Source organism: Peromyscus californicus, unplaced genomic scaffold (genome assembly GCF_007827085.1).
Source record: "Peromyscus californicus insignis strain IS unplaced genomic scaffold, ASM782708v3 Scaffold_13__1_contigs__length_99412109, whole genome shotgun sequence".
NCBI classification, from domain to species: domain Eukaryota; kingdom Metazoa; phylum Chordata; class Mammalia; order Rodentia; family Cricetidae; genus Peromyscus; species Peromyscus californicus.
In genome coordinates, this window is record NW_026294424.1 from 14772792 (window position 1) to 14793456 (window position 20665).

The 20665-nt window shown below is 40.8% G+C and overlaps 1 protein-coding gene across 11 annotated transcripts in view; it reads right to left on the bottom strand.

The window, feature by feature from the left end:
• Nucleotides 1-20665, bottom strand: part of Grb10 (growth factor receptor bound protein 10) — a 115429-nt gene that overhangs the window by 58820 nt on the left and 35944 nt on the right. For 7 of the 11 annotated variants that reach the window (XM_052734537.1, XM_052734536.1, XM_052734533.1 and 4 more), the window contains exon 2: nt 504-582. Coding sequence is in view for 5 of the 11 variants with exons in the window: in XM_052734533.1 (XP_052590493.1) it covers nt 504-582 (79 nt within the window). In the remaining 6 variants the exon portion in view is untranslated. Of the gene's footprint in view, nt 1-503; nt 583-17471; nt 17505-20665 lie in introns of those variants that run through there. The other 4 variants (XM_052734530.1, XM_052734528.1, XM_052734529.1 and 1 more) reach the window with 1 other exon arrangement.

Sequence of the window (20665 nt, forward strand, 5' to 3'; positions counted from 1 at the left end):
AGGTAAAAGTTGAATCCCAAATAATTCACACAAAATCAAATTTAACCTTTGACTCATCAAAGTTTGCCCATTGAAAGGAAATATATAATGATGTGTGTGTTAGCTCTTACTGGCCTTAAGAGAAAATGAAGATGCTAGAATCTTATTTTATTAATGGCAAGAACATTTTAGACTATGTAGTTGGGTTTTCATACCCCCAGGATTCACATTTATAGGCTTAACCAAGCACAGATCAAAAACACTGGGAAATACTGTATTAAACGGATGCATACATTTCCCCTGTATCATTGTGCCCTTAAACAACACAGTGTGACAAGTGTTTCAATAGTATCACACTCTATCACAGTGCATGGGGGGGATGAGCACAGGTTCCAGGTTTTAGGACATTTTATACTAATGACTCAGTCACCTTCACATTATGTTCAGGGGATTGTAGAATCTCATGCATATCAAGGACCACTATGAAGTTCTCATGTAGTTACACAGTTATAGTCGGTTCTTACCTGGCTGCCTTCTTGATTGAGAAGAGTAGCCAGTCCTGGCCGGGTTTTGTGGTTTAGAAGATGACTGCCCCACTTTGTCCTAGAAAAGAAGACAACGGAGTGAAAGGAGGCACTGCAACCCACTACCACTTCCTCTCTCGCTCAGTTCCTTCTTTCCATTCTGTTTATTTATTCCTTTTTTATAGTTTTAAATGACAGTTGAAACTGTGCTGTGGAAGGGAAACCAATCATGGCAAATGGTGATCCGTTGTCAAGGGAGTTAGAAGGTACTCCTCCTGTTTTTGATTTCCCCGAATAGTAATTTAAAAAGGACAACTGCTGACTGCTCATCTCGGGCAATGAATGTCAATAATCAACACTCTATGGAACACATGACACTTTCGAGAATTGCGAGGTAAGCAGTCTTGGACTTCCTGGGTCGGAAAATCCCAGAGAGGGGCCATAAAGAGCTCTTTGCAAACAAAGGACGAGGAGCTCAGTGGCACATTGAATGGAGATCCAAAATTCTAGAAAAAAACACCTTCATAGAAACACCTCAAACCAATGAGAGAAACATTAAAATATGGGTAGAAATATGCTACCTTTATATCCATATGCTTACAAAAAAGAGCAGTGATTAATTCTTGGTAGTAAGATGTTAACAACTTCTTATAAATCTGTAAAATCTGTGAACACTTTTGAAAACAAATACAGTACTTCTGTAATTAGAAAGGTTTTGAACTGTGCAGAAGTACAGTGTGTTCATTTAAGTCTACTTATTAATATCTAGTCACAAGCAGAGTGCAGATTCCCTTTTACAGTGGGATCAGACCCCAAAAAATTCACATAAACGCGCAATATCCGAGGTGAAAAGTGCATTGAACACGTTTGAACGGCTCCACATTGTACTCGGGACACGGCGGCACACTATGGACACGGCGCACTCTGGAGTATTTCTTGTTTCTCTTATGACCGCGAGACTCAACTTAGCAGGAACTGTGACTCATATTCACTACCCTGCATAGCAAGACAGCATCATACTATACAACATTAGTCCAGGAAAAGATCCAAGTTTAAAATTCAAAATGCCTGTGCTGAATGCATATTGCTTTTACACAATCATAATGTCAACTGGACTTCTGGAGTTGTTTGAGAAGATGGTTTTTCCCAAGCCCCCAACTAAGCAGATTCATACACTCAATACACCATATTCCCTGAGAAGTCTCAGAAATCACAAGTAAACTGGGTTATACAGACATATCTTCTTAAAAGACAAGTAGCTTACAAAAAGAACTAAGGAAAATAGTCTAAAGTAGAACTAGAAGTTCATGTGTTTGTAAAATCCCCAGATGAAAAAAAAAAGAAAGTCACCTTTTAAAACTAAACAGGTTAGAACTTCAGATAAGAATTCTGTTCCTGTGAGAAGCCACGAAGATTTTACTGAAGATGAGTGGCCCTTAGCTGAAATGCCTGGGACCAACAGTTTTTCACTTTTCCTTTTTGGAGTATATGTGCATGGATATATCGATAGCTAGATCTTAGGGATGAAATTCAGGTCTAAACATGAATTCAGCTATGTTTCATACACACCTTCTCCTCACAGTAACCTTATTCAGTTTTTTTTTTTTTTTATTAATTGTATGCAGGGTCAGGGAGCAGATTTTTCCAATTGAGTTTTTTTTTTTTTTTTGAGACAGGGTTTCTCTGTGTAGTTTTTGGTGCCTGTCTTGGATCTCGCTCTGCAGACCAAGCTGGCTTCGAACTCACAGAGATTTGCCTGGTTCTGCCTCCCAAGTGCTGGGATTAAAGGGACGTACCACCTGGCTTTTTTTCCCCTAAAGTTTTTAATCTTAGAGTAGTTCAGATTTCAGGATTTTCAATTAGAAACAGTCAACCTGTATATTGAAAATTAAGACAGCAGAGTAAAGTTACCTACTGACTGGGGCATTGACACCCAGAAGGTCAAGAGCAAACGTCTGCCCGCCATTCCGAGGCAAACAATGTCATGCTGCCAGGAGCAAGGGAATGAATGGCAAGGCCAGACTAAAGGTTTCCTCTTCAGGTTAGTTTCTGTTTATCTGTGTGTCTGCTTCCTAGCCTCCTGGCCTCCACGAAGATAGAACTGGGCAGGGGAGAGAGAGAGGGTGGCCTTGTGGTCACAGCCCCCCTTATAAGCAGGAGGCCCAAGGCTTGAGAGGAAAGCTGGGTTTCTTCTTTGAAGGACAGGCTAACAGTAAATACTTTTTAGACTATGGTTCTTAATTACTATGCTGTCTGCCTCCAGAAAAAGGTGGGAGGATTGGGAATGTGTTCCAAAAGTCCTTTACCTGAAGCCATACAGGGCACTTTCTTAGTTAATGCTGGACCTTCTCAGATCCGTGTGGTTTTTGGAAGTACTTGCTAAAGTCCAAGCCTGACCTGCCAAGCAGATCAGAGTAGAAACATGCCTTTGTGAAAACGGGACAGGAAAAGCCCACCCTCTCTTGGGTGGCCCAATCTGGGTCACTGCACTAAATGGTAGAATGGGACTCACCCAAAACCCTGAAATTGGTGAAAAGGGACAGTGAAGATGGTCAGCTACTTTTTGTCTCTGCATTAAGACAGCAAGGCTGCTGGTCTGCACTATCAGATCCCTAGACCTTTCGCTTCAAGAAATGGCGGCCAATGGAGCAAGGTAAGTCAGGGAGGGACAAGGGCTGGGTGGGGCTCAGTTGTCTTGATCGACTCTATGATTCATAAGCCACGGATCCCTTTGCTGTGTGAAGGCCCCTTTGGGATTCTTGGTGGCCAGAGGCTGGGGGCCCATCTGCTAGTCTCCTGACTATTCTCAGCTTCTGCAAAGAACCCTCTTCCTTCTGCCTCCAGCACAATGCTGAGACCCTGGCCCAGTGCACAGGCAGTTTAACTTCTTCCATTCCACTGATCAAGAGCCCAGGCATTTCAAAGCTTGGGGAAGTGACTTGGGGAAGGAGGACAAGAGGCAGAGGTGGGTGTGGAACCCAATTCGGGGGAAAGGCCAGTATCTATTGAGCACTGACCACCTACCTACTTGCTGTCACCCCTCTATAATGTCTTGGTTTACCACCAACCTCTGGCCATCTGCCCACTTGGGGACATCAGTTGAGACCATGCTGGAGTCCCTACCAGAGTCTTCACAATGTGATTCTTCTGAAGATGGCACATGAACTCCAGTAGGGCAGGGTTTTAATTGTGTTACTTGAAATGCAGTTAAAGTTGTGAGAAGACTCAAACTGAAAATTTAATATTCGAGGCTGCTGCCCAGTGACTATGCACAAGCCTATCTACTGCTCTCTTACCTGCACTCTAAAAGGTAGAAAATCATCCTAATTTCTCATTAAATCCCTTCAAGTGTCAGGTACCCATATCTACCTTCTGTATGTAGCCTATTACAGAACCACGATCACATCCATGGCGTATTTTTGTTTAAAAAAATTAATGTAAAGACAGTGGAGCCTCTTTGCAATTTCTGACTTCCACATCCATTGCTGCTATACAGTTCACATTCATTCCAATTTAAATATTTTCTGGAACACACACTGTTTGGTGGCCCACCAGCAAAAAGGCAGAGGGGGGAAACAAAAGGACTTTGTCCAGAATATAATCCATGAGTATGAGTCCACTGGTTCCTAACAGCAGAAGATGTCACTGTACCTATTTTCCCTAAAGCCCCTAGAGTATCAGACAACTTGGTGAAAGTTACAATCCTGGCTGCTCTCTAATGCCTCTTCTAGTAAGATGTACAAAGTCAGTTCTCTCAATGGCTAGAATACTTACTACAAATGAGCTAGAGGCATGCTTTTGGCCCACATGGCCCTGCCTGTTTCGATGCCACACTTTATGACTATGTAAAGGCAAAGGGAGGGCAAAGACTTGAGTCAGTCAAGCATAAAGCCCAGGCCAGAACAGTTTCCAGGAGCCCAAAGGAGAGAAGAGCTCAGCATGCCAGCTGTCTCTATCAAGGAGCAAGACTTTTCATCTGTAGTGGTGTCAATTACACTTTTTGCTTATGATTCTATTTATATAAGCTGCTGAGTCTAACATGAAAATGTCTGGGCCATTTCTGGCCAGACTTCAAAAAACTTGTCTCATATATGCATATGTATATGTGTATGTGTGTGTGATAGAAAGGTGGGCATGTGCACACACCCGCTCACATACGCATGTACATGCACGCACGGATACGTGCTCAAGTTTTCACTTAAATCTTACTACTAACCTAAATACTATAACTTCTTAAAAGGCACAGAAAAGCCCTAGTATTCCACATTCGGCATTTCTAGAACATAACTACCTCCAAAGGAAGCTATTTTTGACATCAGCAAAAGCAACTTTGAATTGCTTAACTTTAACACCCCTTCTGCTATGTTATACACACACACACACACACACACACACACACACACACACACACACACACACACACCAGACTGAGTTATTCATGGTAGTTTGTCAATGTTTCATATTTTAAAACACCTACACTGAGATGTTATATAGCATACACTTCCTCTGTTGGATGTGTAAATCCAGTGAGTGCTGGTATCAAGACAGAGCGTACAACCCTCACCATGTTCTAATTATAGAATATTTCCATCACCCTCCAAAGAAACCTCGTGTCCGGGGCCTGTCAATCTTGACAAATGGTTTTCCCAAAATAAAATGTCTTTGCCAAGTCAGTTTTATTCCCGGTTTTAGATCCGGCATTCCCATATCAAGAAGGCAGCTTGGCCTTAAGGTGAAGGAAACTGGCTCTAGAATTTCTGCAGATGAGCAGCTACGTGACCTTGGGGAAGACTCCGCATTGTGTGACCATGCTCATAAAAGCTCCTCAAAGCAGATCCCAGCTGATGCTTCCACTACAACCACTGCTGGACAGCTTTTCCTCCGCTACCTCTTGCTTCTCCACCACCGCCTCTACTATGAAACCTCTATCACCATTTCAGTCCATTTCTTTCTCCATCTTCTCTATGGCCACCACCTTCACCATCACCTCCCCTACGTGACCTCCCAAGTTTATTACCTGATCACCCTTTCCTTTTCCGTTATCTCCTCCACTTCTATCATGCTTCTACCTCCTTCCTGTCATCTACTAGCACAACTACAGTCTACCTCCTCAGCTTCCACCCTGCCTTCCAATGAACTCTAGTACTACCTCTCCTCTACTAGTTTAATCCCCTTCAATCCAAGATTGCCAACAACATCTCTTACATCCTCAACTTTAACAAACCAATTTCCTTATGAAAAGACAACTGAAGGCTACTTTGTAAGAACTGTCACCTGGGAGAACCTTAATCTACTGTGAGCTCTACAGTAACTTCAGGCAGCACCTAGAAGCTCTACCTGGAAAATCTCTACCCACATCCCATAAATATCCAATCAGTGAGACTAACAACTACAGCCTTTAAAGTATATAAGACTATCAGTCAAGGCATAAATTGGGGGCATCAATATAATTGGAGAACAACCCATTTCAAAACTGAATAAAAAATATTTTGATTCTGATCTCAAGAAATTCTGGCCCCATGACTTAAGTTTTGGAAAAGGGGGAAATTCCAGGTTTTACTCTCCGAATATTTTCCCCTATCACTTTCCTCTCCTCTGTCATAGAAAATTATTACATAGAATGAGTTCCAGGGATCTTCAAAGAACCAAGCTAAAAGGTCACAAAGAAGCTCATCCCTTTGGAACTCAAGAATCACCCAGCAACATATACACTCACCAACCTCCAAATAAAAAGGAGCATGCACTAGTTAATAAGAAGGCAATGTGGCATGCTAGCAAGTAAGAGTTCAAACTTGGAAAGGCAACACTGGACATTCTGGTCTGCTAGCATCTCAGAGCTTCAGCTGCCTTGTCTAAAATAGGAGTCACTACAAGGGCACTGCCATCAAAATGAACCTAGATTCTTCAGCTCCATGCTTTGTATGTTCTCTCTTGGTTCCAGAACTCCTGTAACATCTAGACTGAAGCTAGAGCCTCCAAACACACATTAAGAATAATTAACTGGATGGAGTTGCCTTCAGAGTAGAGTACCAAGCCCACAGCAGGCATACAATATGCCTATACTCTGCCCCTAGTTTAGCAGAAGGAAGGCATGCACTCCTTCCTTGAACTTGCTCAACAATAATCTCAGAACTTGGAAAGGGCCCTCGCTGTCCTGGCTGACCGGGAAAAGGCCTCAGGGTTGAGTGTGATGTAATCCTTGGTAGTGGTTCTTCCTCATCTCTAAGTCCCTGTAGAGGGCAGAGGGCCAAGGGTAAATGGCAGCTCATGGCCAAGAACCCAGAGGCAGAATGAGATTGGCCCAGAGCTCCAGTCTAGATCCCCACAGCATATCTGGACTAGGTCTGAATGCTCCTCAGGACAGGTCTGAGATGGGTGATGGTTCAAGGTGATACTTCCTTAAGATCTGTTGTGATTTGAATATGAACCATCCCATCCTATCCCTAGGCTCATGGCTCTCTTTAGGAAGATTATGGAACCTTTACGAAAATGGAGCCTTGATGGAGGAAGGCTTTGAGGTTCAAAAGCCAGTAGAACTTCCTATTTTTTTTCCCTCTCTCTGCTTCCTGACTGCCAGGTAGACTGGTGCCCCTGCTGCCATGCCTTCCTGCTCTGAAGGACTGTGCCCTTTTGAACTGTAAACCAAACCTTGCTCTCATAAACTCTTGTGTCAGGGGATTTTATCAAAGCAACAGAAAGGAACTGATATAAAATCTGTTTTGTCTTTGAATAGAGCATGAGGCTAATACAAAAAGGAACATATGGGCCAAATCAGGATACAACTAACTCAGCCCTGCATAGGAGGAAGGATGGTTGGGACACAAGACATTCACCTCCATCCTTATCGTGACAGGAATCAAGTATTTATGAACTACCAGTGTGGCAAACTAAATAATATAAGTTAACACTTCACTGTATGGGCCGTTTCCTCTTCCTGGAAAACAGGACCAGCAAATTCCCTAACAGGATCAGTAAATTCCCTTCAGGTCTAAGATCAGACTTGTACATTTTATAAAAATATTTGAGAGACTCTATTCCTAGAACCATGGTAAAAAAATAGTATTATGAGCTGGGTACCATAGTGCATGCCTGTAATTCCAATGCTCAAGAGGCTCAGGCAGGATCACTAGTTCAAAGCCAGCCTGGGACACATAGCTGGATCCTGTCTCTAAAAGAGTCCTAGGGAGGCGAAAACAATGACCTGAGCTCTATCAGTTACCATTGCATTGTCTGTAGAGATTTTTTCAAGCTGCAGTGGCCCATTAGAGGAAAGTTTGTGGAAATCAGTCCCAAGCAAGAGTCCCACCCTGCCCTCTTGCTATCTGGTATGATTTGAAGGAAGCTAAGTGTTGCCTTTACTGTCTTCTTCAGCATCTTGAAGAGTTGGACTATCAACCACACCAACCCAGATTGAGTAAGAAGTTGACATCTTCATGTTTCCAGCTACTTGTCCTGGATCAGTGAGTCCTGAAAAGTCTACAAAACCCAGTTTTATTTGTTGACACAAATTCAGACAGTAACACTAATAACTGTGCCTATTCCAAAGGGTTTGTTGGGAAGGCAGTGAGATGAGGGATAAACAGTTCAGTCACAAAACACAGGCCAGTTTCTCTGGCCATCCTGGAGGAGATGGCCTCCAACTTTATCATAGCCTACTATGAGCTGGGAGAGAGGAGGTAGTGGGCGAAGGGCCAAAGGGAAAAACATGGAGGCCTTCACTGTTCTTTTTAATAAGCCGTGTACGTACTCTTCCATGCCTGAATAGTGGTTATAAATGGCAACAGCCTGGCTATTCATAGGGCCACTCCAGCTTCAACAGACAGCAAGGAGGAAGAGCCAGCTGGCTTCCATCACAGAAGCCCAGCTGCTACGCTGTGCACTTCTAATACTGTTAACAAATGGAATGATACTTGCAAGAGAAGATGGAGGACTGTGAGGGTGAGTGTATGCACACATAGATATGGTGTGTGTGTGTGTGTGTGTGTGTGTGTGTGTTGCACGTAAACTAATCACAGATACGAGTTATCTCTAGCTACTATAAGCCCTTGCCTTTTCCACTATTACAAGGATGTAATCTCATTGTAAATCAAAAGTATCTGTACTTTCTGTCAGTCTTCAGAGAGATTCATGCATGCAGCAAGTATTACCAAGCACCTGTCCTACATTCAGCATAGCAGTGATGAAAGGAAAGACTTACCTTCATGAAGCTTCTCTTTAAGCTGGAGACAATAATAAATAACAACAAACATACTATGCAATTTGCTCATTTATAATTTAAGAAAGTGATACTACAGAATAAGACAGATCACTGTAGCATAGAAACATGGCGGAGGTTCAGAAGAGAGACCTGGGGAGCCAAGACAGCCTTCAGGAAACAGAAGGAGGGCAGTGGTGCTCACAATGACCATCTAGGAAGAGGCCACAGCCATTGCAAGTGGCCTAATATGGCACCCACATAGAAGTTAAAAAATAACGTCAATATTCATTCATAGCAGAGTAACTTCAAAATGTTGTTTCTTCCTTGTTAACAAAATACAAAGGAAGAAACATGGGTGTGCAGGGAAGGATGGAGGGGAAACTCCTAGTTACTTCTTCAGGATCAGCACATAAATGTTTAACATGTTCTAGGGAAACTGTCCATGTGTATACTGACAAACATGGCTATAAAACACAAGTGGACCCTTTTGATGGAGTGTAGGGCTCATCATCACTAGAAGCAAAAGCTGTGTAGAGGCCTTGCTGAAGATACATGCCACACCCTAGACAAGAAGCCCAGCAAAAGCACTACTTGTTCAGGGAGGAAAAAAAAATACAGTAAGCATAAAGAAATTCACACATGCAGTTAAAAAGCCCCATGTGGCTGTGGTATAGGAACATACAAATGGAACTGAAGCAGTTACTAACTTAAAAGCCAAGCACTTAAATAGGTAATTAAATAAATTATTTAAATTATTCTTCTGCTTTAGTAAAAGGAGTAATTTACGGTCCCTCTTAAAAAGTATCATTTTAAAATAATCAGTTGCCAACTGCCTAATTTTTTGTCAATCGATATATAATTATTGCTTATTTAAAACATATCATTTTTCTTTGTCTAGTTATCCAAAACACTGAGAGTAATTATCCAGGCATTTCCCCCATTTCTGCATCTGAGTGAGTGAGGATGTTTTATAGCACCAGAACCCAGGCAGTGAGATTGTCAAAATAAACCAAAATAAACACATGCTTCATCCAGGTGCCAGAGAAAGGATGCCCCAATTCACCGAAGTGTCACAAAATGTTAACACAGATGCCATGTGTATTGCTTGCCACACTTGAAGAATTACAGCACAGTAAAGGTACCCAACCAGCAATCTATTTTAAACTTTCTCGGAATACAAAAATCACTGCAGGCCTCTGTGTACAGCCTGCTCCGCCCATTGCCAAGAGCCAGCCAGGACCCACCTTCCTGAGCGGGGAACAGGCCCAGCCTGGGGCCCCCACAGTGCAAAGCCCAGGCTGGTTGCAAGCAGGGCTCAGGGTGTACGTGCAGGAGGAGGAACTGGCCAGTACTCCTGTCCACGTCCTCAATAGGTTATTTTTAATTCCTCTTTACCCATCTGAGGTAAAGACAGATCCCAGAGGATTAAGTTGTTTCTCTAGATTCTCTGACATTCACCATGACACAGGCTAAAAGGCTACATTCCGACTCTGGGAAGGTGGAAAAATACACGAATCCCTCAGATATCAAGAGCCTGACCCAAAGACTAATGGAAAGATGACTGTTATGTTGGCAGTAAAGAACATTCATACAAGATTTACTTTTCTTCCAGCAAAGTTCTAAAGAGATAAGATAAACGATAACCTATAAACACACTGAACTAGAAAAACACCAAGCCAACTTCTTTTCTCCGGTAAGTGTAAAGTCGTGGTGAACCAACAGCAACTTTGTTAACAAGGGCCCCAAACTTCATTTCTCTATCCAGAGGCAACTTGGGTCTTTCCTTCTCATCACACCCTTGGGAGGACATTGGACACTGTGTGTCACCTCACTCATCAGGGCTTTCAGAAGTAAGTTTCTCTTGCTCTGTAACACCTACACTTTCTTGAGCCTTAAGCTATGTTGCAAGTACACTGATATTTTCAGAATGGGCAACCACTACGAAAACTTTTTAATCAACCTCTCACTGCCCAAAGAACACCAAAAACAAATGTCCCAGCCAGGGCTGGGGGCACACGCCTTTAATCCCAGCACTCGGGAAGCAGAGGCAGGAGAATCTCTGGGTTAAAGGCCAGCCTGATCTACACAGGTAATTCCAGGTCAGCCAGAGTTACATAGTGAGGCTCTGTCTTAAAAAAAAAATGCAGAAAGCTGGGAGGGAGGGAAGGGAGAAGAATGTTTTCATATAGTTTGGGGAACTTTCAAACTAAAGTGGGTTTAAGATGAGGTCTGGAAATGCAGTAGTGCTACCTTGTCCACAAATTCCCAGTCAACAATGAACAGAAAATATTACATAAAAAATTTCAGTGATGAAACCTAGCATGTCCCTTTGTCCAGTAGAGCCTCACAATCATTAGACACTTGATAGCCTTCCTCATTGTCAAATCAATCATCATGGCTTTACAGTGTTTGTGTCATGATTCCCCACTTTCTAAATCAAATAATGGCTCCAAAGCATGAGGATCCCATACCCAGGAGGACTAAGAAAGGATGGTGCTGGGATTCACTGGAATTAGAAGCAGAGTCAGCCTGGCTGCTGGGTAAGGTCACTTCCTAAAGACCACATGGCCACCAAGACATGCACAAACACTTGTTGGGAACTGTCAGGACTTACACACTGCAACAGGGGAGAGTGCTGCAGAAAGAAATCCTGAGCTAAAGTGATGGGAGCCTAGACAGACAGCCACCTCCAGCTGTGGTCAAAGAACAAGAAAGTTCCAGAAAAACCGTAACAAAGGAAGGAGGTGTCAAGAAGCTACGGGACCTGGTAAAGTAACAGACGTGACTTCAAATTTACTCTTCTGTTACTAAAAGGTGTACAGCAAGCCCATTTTTTTACTAACTACAAATGGACAGGCTATCTCTACAAGTCATCAAATGACGACCATATGCAAAGAAACAGTTGGCAGAAGACTTCATGTTTCATCAAGGTAAATATGATGCCTCTCTAACTCTTAAGTACCTGTGACACCTGTCTGGGGTGGGAGAGCAGCTGTGTAAGGAGCTACATTTGCACAAGAAGTCACACCTGCTTCCCTCTGCCCACCAGCTAACTCCTACTGGCCTGCCTGCTGCTATCCACCTGCCTGCCTGCTTCCTCATATACTGCCCACCTGCCTGCAGTTACATGGGGCAGGGAGGACCTTGCACCAGTAGATGTTCTGGTCTTTATAGGGACCAGTAGATGTTCTGGTCTTTATAGGGACCTGTAGAACTGAAGAAGCAACCATCTGGTTTCAAGAAGGGTTGTGGGGGTGGTTGACAAGACTTGGTGAATAAACAATGGTCCCTACAACTCAATTACTACCTCCACCGCTCAAGCAAAAATCAGGGTCATTAGATGCATGCAACAAGTCTGGGGCTTCTGTATGTATAAAAAATTCACCTATCAGTGACTCATTGACTGAATTATATATCTGATCCAAGCCACAGCTATTAGTGAACACAGCTAGAATTAGAAAATTATTTGTATATTGAAGATTTTAAGAAGATTTTTTTTCTCTATAAAACCCTGGAGATTTATCTAATTGCTGTAATTGCAGATTGCTCAAGACTGGAACCCACTGTAAATCATCCTGTTTTCTGAGAAATTCTGGAACTGTCATCTAATTTTCCAGGAACACTGAATACATACTGCCAAGTCTTGCTGCTGGATTTTTATAGGAGTAGACAGTGCCTTCAAAAGCCACTGAACAGCATTGAGCATGTCCTTAAAGTATGACAGAAGAGAGCAGAGAATAGCCAGCACTGGTGCGTTCCTGGTGTCCTGGCTCCTGGGGAAGCAGCCTTGGGCACAGCAGCATCAAGGACAAACACCCAGCAAGTCTACAAAGTAAGGCATTGATTGGAGTCTGTGCCGCTGCCATTTCTGTATGTACCAGCAGGAAATGGAAAACGCCAGGGGGAGGTGATTGAAAAGTAAGAGAGTCTTTGTGTCCTTACCCTTCCTTCCCTGGGCCATTATTTGGCCCTCAACATCTATCCTGTACCCAGCTGACATTGACACTAGTAAAATAACTGGGAGAGCTTCTCCCTTGGGATGCCATCCTCTGAGCTCCCTGCTCTGTTCTCTTGGGAAGAGGCGATGAAGGGCCACACAGCATGCAAAGGGAAGGGCTACAGTATGAGCCTAAACAAGTCAAAGCTAACTGGCCACATGACAATCAGGCCTGTGACCCATGGATGTAGCACAGAACTTCAATCAGCCACAGCCTCTTTCAGAACAAGGAGACCAGTATGTATGAGGCGGAGGAAACTGGATTTCTGCATAAGAGCTCACCCGCTGAATAGACGCGTAGGTTGCCGCCAACCTTCACAGTTGGCTACAGTTTTCATCTCTTTTTCTGGCATGTAACTGATTTTGGCTTGACATCAGATTCAATGATTAGAATGAATGGTATTCCTAATCTTCAACTTTCTCTATAGATTTGCTCCACTTGGAGAGCAAAAAAGAATGAAAAAGATTTTACTCTGCAGCCATGGCACTGTAGGCAAATTCTTATCACTGTAACTACAAAAAGACTTCACAGACTAAGGGAGAAGAAACACATTCAAAGAAGTACAGAAATCTGTTCAAGGCCAGTACATATGAAAGAACTTCAAAATCAAGGACTTCAGCAGGTAGAAGGATGAAGGCCCAAGAGAGCTGGTGCAAGTACTTCAAGTGATGTGAGTCCTAAGAAGCATGAACAAGAGTCACTGCTCAAGTCTAAAGAGCTAAGGATCAACCCTCAAGACTCTATCCCCCCAAGTAGTAAAGCAAAAGTTGAAACTAAAATCTGTTTCAGAAGTTGAAGGATACTGGAAGCTCAGGGAGAGACCTCGAGAAATGGAAGGAACAGAGATGAACTTCTCTCCTAAAACCCTACCTTAGGCCTCTTATTTTTTTTATGTTGCATTATATCCTTCCCAAATTCACAAGCCCTAATCTATACTACCTTAGAATGTGACTTTACATGAAGAAAGGTTTTTTTAAACAAAAACTAAGAAATGAGGTCACTCAATACACACACACACACACACACATACACACACACACACACACACACACACAATCAAAAGCATCCAACCTGAAAAGGATGAACTAAATTTTGTTCTATTCATAGATGGAATTGTCTTTTTTTTTTTGAAACTGTCTCGTATGTTGGAAAAACTAAAGCCTACATATCCAAAACAAAACAAAGTAGCAGACATGGCAGTGCATGACTTTATCAAAGGTTTAAGATGCAAAAATAAAAAAAATATTCAATTGTATTTGTAACTTATAACAGTTGATTAAAAAATAATTAAAAATATTCAATTTACAGAATAAGAAAATACCTAGGAATAAGTTTAACCAAGGAGGTAAATGACCTGGGTAACTGAAAACTATAAAATGTTGTAAAAGAATATAAATTAGACATATGTAATCAAAGATATACCATGTTCATGGATTGAAAGACCTAATATTGTTAATATAAAATACTATCAAAATCAATCTACAAGACCAATACAGTCTACTAGCAAAATCCTACTGGTAGTCTTTTTTTCTGAAAATAATTCTAAAATATAGGAGTTCTCAAGGGACTATGAATAGCCAAAACAATTTTGAAAAAGAACAACAAAGTCAGAGTGTTCTCACTTTCTGTATTCAAAATCTACCACAAAGCTATAGTAACTAAAACTGTAGTACTAGAAAAGGTCATAGACCAGAGGAACAAAATAGTTCAGAAAAAAAAAGCTTTTGAGGATATAGTCGATTTTCAACAAGGGTGCCCAACAGTTCCTTTGGGACCAGACAGTTTTTCTAATAAATAGTTCTGGGAAGATTGGCTGATCAACATGTTAAAGAAATAGATCCTACAGTACACCATGTACAAGTTAATGTGGATGAAAGACCTAACACAGGGCTAAAACTAACTCACAGAATTCATAGATGAAACAAGAGAAAATCTTCGTAACTTTCTATTTGACAGTGATTTATGCTATAAAAATTAATGAATTTTATAAAAATCAATGGAACAAGTAACAAAAGAGAAAAAAAATCATCACAAAGCTTGTATGTGCAAATACACAAACAGAATGAAAGAACAACCCAGAGATTGGGCAAAATAACTGCAAGTTCTTTATGTGGGAGGCATTACGAGCCAAAACACATGAAGGACTCCTACATGGCAGCAAGGAAAAGTACAGACTCATACTTTGCTTAAGAAGACATGCATGAAAGTATGTTCAATATCACTAGTCATTAGGGAACTAGAAACCAGAACTATACTGAGATACTAAAGCACATACATATGCGTATGAGAGAGAAAGAGAAGAGAGAGAGAGAGAGAGAGAGAGACAGTCAGACAGACACACACACACACACAGAATAACAAGTGAGGATGTGGACAAATTGGAGCAGTTCTGCACTGTGGCTATAAATGTAAAATATCGTGGTTGCTGTTGCTTGTAACCCCATAAAAAATCAAAACACTGAATTAATATATAATATATCATACCATGCTCACAGACACTGAGGAAGTGTTTTCTAAGCCAGCAAGTTCACAGCAAATTAGTTTCTTTAACGACACCAGGCTCTCTCATTCACAGCTGTAGCATGACTACAGAAATGTGCCAATAACTGAGGCCCACTTGTCTTCCTTGATTTGAGGGCCTATTGACCAATTTGTCTTGCTGTCTTGATTTCATGTGTCCACTTAATGTTAAATCCTTCTTTGCAGACTGTCATTATAAATAATGTATGTATGACAGTCTGTTGATCTATGCTGAGTGGTGACCTCATAAGTACTTAAATAATCATCATTATAAAGTTTATTCTTCTTTATTAAAACTATAGCTCTGAAATACAGTCAAGACAAAGTCAAGAGTTGGATGATACTAAAGTCAATATTTTTTCTTTGAAAAGTCAACATTTATACTTCTGGATCCCACAAATGAACTTGAATATGCCTTTGTTCTTTTGGTATTATGCTTTGTTTTACTTTTCTCTTTTAAGGGTCATTCATACCAATTAAATTATTTTCATAAGCTTTAACAATGTTGTACCTAGGAACACTCTATATGAAAAGTATGCTGGGCATTCCTCACTGACCTCTGGACACTGGCACAATGCAGGTAATATTTAAGCCCTATCTATCACAGCTAATTGAAAATCCTGTTCATGATGGACGTGAACTATAGAGTGTACATACTCCCACCCTACTGTTGGTCAAGCTGACAAACCAAATGCAAAACAAACAAGCAGATGACTAAATAGCACTCTGTGACGAAGCCAGATTTACCTCAGTTGTCTTTCAAAATAGGTATTGCATGACCTCTGGCAGTATGCTCAGTGCGTGGTAAAATCTGTGTGATCAAGGCTGAAGTTTCCTATTTTAGAGATTTTCATGACCCACCACCTTAATTTGACAGCACGGTTGAGGGCTCTAGCCCATAACCTGTAAACAGGGTCCTGGTGGAGTTTGGTTTTGTGATAGTGATGCTTGTCCCTCCCTTCCACACCCACCAGGCCAAAGACTGGCCCTGAACACCCAGGCCATATCTAGCACCCAGGGATGGCAGATCTACCATCCTTGCTATCCTTTCTCCTCTTTTGGTTGGCTCGGGCCCTCAGCCTGCTCCATGCCAACACTGTGGTCATCATGACTGCCTCTTCCTTCCTCTGACCTCCTCTTTTAGAAAATGTGACACATCTGCTTAAGCGCAACTAGCAAGGGGAAACTGAGGTTGGGGGAGTCACAAAAAATACACAGTTTGGATATATCACAATGGTATTTAACACACTGTGTTCTAACTTAAAGTTTTTTTAAAATGTAAATTAAAAAAAAACCAGCTGCTTACATGAGAAAAAGGAGAAAGTGATCATGTGTGCATGGGGGCAGGATCAGAAGAGACCTGTTATGACCTTCTTCTTCATGCCCTGAATGTCACATAGTAATGGAAGATAATTTGCTAACTAATAGCTGTGTTTTGTTTGTGTCTTTTGATTGTTGTTTTCTTTTAAGATGGTTTCTAGTAGCCTGTGATGGAGCCACTGATGATGAGAATCAACTTTTGATTCTCCTGCTTCCACTCCCAAAGTGCTATGATTACAGGCTTATGCCAGTATACCCAGCTTTAAATAGCATAATTGTTGAAGCTTAAGCAATACAATTTAACTTAAAAATTAAAATTAAAAAGAAGTTTAAGTCTTAAATTATTACTACAAAAAGGTTGTACCTTCCATAAAAGCTGGGAAATTCTATTCTTTATGAAGAGAATTGAGCAATGTTCATGATCTATTAAGATAATCACATTCAGAACAAACAACAGAACATTTGCATTCTCAATCTTAATGAAAGGATAAAACGAAATGAATACTTTACACATCAAAGGGAAAACAGAGAACAGACAAATGAAGAAACATTTAAAGCAGAGACAATTTATGACAGAAGATAGATGGCTTGTGGCAATGAATGTCAACTGCCCAATTATCTCCTGTTCAAGACATCATTCACAAACATTCTAACATTGAAAAAAAGATGAGGCAAACTGAAATAGAAAAGTTTTAAAGAGACAGAACAGATACTTACAAAAACCAAGTGGGGATGGAGAATAATTTAGTAAGGAACAGGGAAAGGCCAAGAAAAACTAATTCAAATTTTAAAATGATAAACCAATAATGGCTAATACTAACTTATAAGGAAAGATACATTAGGCCTTTTCAAAACTGAGTACTGGAGAGATGGCTTAGAGGTTAACAACACTGGCTACTCTCACAGACGACGGTATTAGTTTTTAGCACGCACCTGGAAGCTTCCAACCATTTGTAACTTCAGTCCCAGGGCATTCCAGCTTCCTCTTCTGGCTTCTGTGGGCATTGCATGCATACAGTGCACATACATACATGTAGACAAACCATTCATAATAAAACAAAAAATAAATAAATCTTTAAGTTTTAAGAATGAGGTTGAGTTTTGTGGCATGTGCCTTTATTCCCAGCACTTAGGAGGTAGAAACAGGGGCATCTCTGTGAGTTTGAGGCCAGCCTGCTCTACATAGCAAGTTATAGGCCACCTCAGGCTACTTATAGAGATTATATGTGGTTGGGGACTTATTTATCTTATAGGGGAGTGGAAGTGCACGAACCAGTAAATATTAGTTTCTTTAGCCTGAACGTTTGTTTATGACAATGAATTCAAATCTTTTTATCTTCACCACTCTTTCAGACTTTAATGCAAATCTTTTTATCTTCCCACCTTGCAAATTCTTTATGCAAGTGTTTTAACCCCAACCATCATGCAGTAAAACCTTTGCTTACACAAGCGTCTTGCTGTATTCTCAGAAGTTAAGTGGCCAACCCCTTCATTTTCCTTGCACTGATTCTTTCAAAATCTGTGAAGGACTGTGAGGTCTGATACCCCCCAATGAGGAAAAGACACAGTCACCATCTGCTGTAAAATAAAACTTAAGTGCATGTCCCATCCTGGTGTGCTTACTCCTCCACTTCCGAGGAGCTCACCCTTTTGAGTGATTTTGTCACAACCCCAAACTTATTTCTAACAGAAGGAATAAATCCCAGTTGAGGTTAAAAGAATGTGTGCTAAGAAGGAGTTGCCGGATACTTATGAAAAACAGGCATTTATGAATATTGACAAACATGTGAGATGATTTAAAAATACTAAGTCACAAAGAACAGCAATGCATTTAAAAAAATGCAAAGATCTTTGAAGCTGAAGAATGTGGTCCTGGGAAGAACCTCTTCCAAGTTCTAGAAGCTCAACCAGCATTCCATGGGGTCCAAATACTGACATTGGGACTTGTAGGCAATGTGGCCAGAGACTCCACACGACAGCCCAATACAACAGATCCAGAAATGAGTAAAAAACTCAGAAAACTTTAAAATTAAAAACAAGCTCTGGCCTAAATAACTGGTCCAAGGGGGAAATTGATACAATAATAGTCCCTAGACAATTAGAACAATACACACCATCATGTGTCAAGACAAATAAATGAGGCAAGAGAAACAAGCAAGGGAAACTAGTACAATGACACTTGCATCTTTTATAAAAGAGAAGTTAAATAACAATGTTGCTCCCCACACACAGCAGAAGGAAGGAAATAGTCAAAAACAAACCAGAGAAGAAAACAATTTACCAAAACCCAAGGACAGCAATCAAATACAACTCTCTTCAAAACACAACCTAAAAAACAATAAAAGATTGCCAAAAGAAAGATAATGATTTCTAATAAGAGAAACTGTATGAATGCTGGGAAATAAATTTAAAAATTTCAACAATTTTTTCTTAAAAACATAAACTAAAAATAAGAAAAATCTAAAACTCATAAAATAGAAAATAGTGAAGATGATATTGAGTATAACCTATCTCCATTCCCATTATACAAAAAGTCATGGAATTGGATAATTTTCCTAATTAACTATTATAAATTTTCAAGAAAGCATTATGCCCAAGTGGTGTATATATATATGTGTGTGTTCACTTACTTGTTGATTTCTGTTCTCTGAGTACAACCTCTATCACCATCTTAAACAGAGAAGCTATGATTACCTGAGAAAGAGCCTCAAGATCAAGCCTGTTTCTTTTCCTTTGTGATACTAGCCCAAACCAGGGCATATTTTTCCTGATATTGTGGACTTTCTCACTCATTCTCTAAAGTTTTCTCTACCACCTTAACCCCCACACAGCTATTTGTCTACCATGTGGCTGCTCGCTACCCCCACTGAAGAACATGGCAGCCTAACTCAAATGCTATAGCTTTCTTTCTTCCTTCTTTCCAATTCTCACTTCCTGGCTGCTTCCGAGATGCACAGCTTGTCTGTCTTTGAGCTTCCTTTCAAGAACACTTTTAAATTCCTTTATTAACATGACTAAGAACTCAAAAGAGGGAAGCCCAGTTTTACTGGTTACACCAATGCAAAGTATGAAGTTTCTCTTTAATGATATTTATCTCTTGGAAAATCACATCTTCATTACCATTTTACAATGACTTTTCTTCCCAAACTACAGACCTTTTCAGTCTTATGTCTTACTTTTGCTCCTGATTTTCAATGTAAACCTGGCTAAAAGCAGAGAGCAATAACCATGCCATAGCCTGAATGTTGGATTACCTTGAAATTTCCTCTGCTAGATTAGTCCATCACCTTTATTAATGTTACCTCTCACAAAGTTTGAAGGTATGGACAAATTTAACCATGTTCTTTGCCAGAATGTAACATCAATGGCCTCTAGTCCAGTTCCTAGGAGTCCATGTTTCCACATGAAATCCATCTACATGAACACAGTAGTTACTGTCTATATCACTATTAGTATTCTAATCTCCCACTGGAATTGCCCATTAAACTTTGCTTACAGCATTCTTGGGCTTATCTAGCCACATTTCCAATCATTTCTACCCCTCTCAAGTCAATTCTTAGAGCAAAGATCCCACTTCTCTAGTCCGGGTTTTCTATATTAAGACTTTTTTGTTGCTGTGACCAAGCAACTGAGAAAAATCACTTCAGGGAAGATGTCCTTGAGCTAGTGGTTTCAGATGTGCCAGGTCATCATGTCAGGAGGAGTGTTATAGTACATTACCTTATATCATGGTGGCCAAGAGGCAGACAAGAAGAATGTCACCATTACTGGCTTTCTTTTTTCCCTTTTATTCCACTCAAGTACCAAGTCTATGGGATGATGCTACCCACATTCATTTTTGTATTACCCATGGTTGTTCTCATGCTACAGTGACAATTATATAGTCACCTACACTATGGCCTGCAAAACCAAAAGATTTTTCCACACAGCTCTTAGCAGAACTCATGTACTGGCTCTGCTCCAGTCATTCACTCTCCATGTTACATCTCCAGCTCTGGGAATGTAAGGACTCATTCTTTCTTGCTCTGAACTTCTCCATGTCTGATCACTCTTCACCACTTTCTACCCTTGGATCTTGAATAATTTTGTACATTTCCCCTATCAGGAAGGCTATGTGAAGTCTTTGT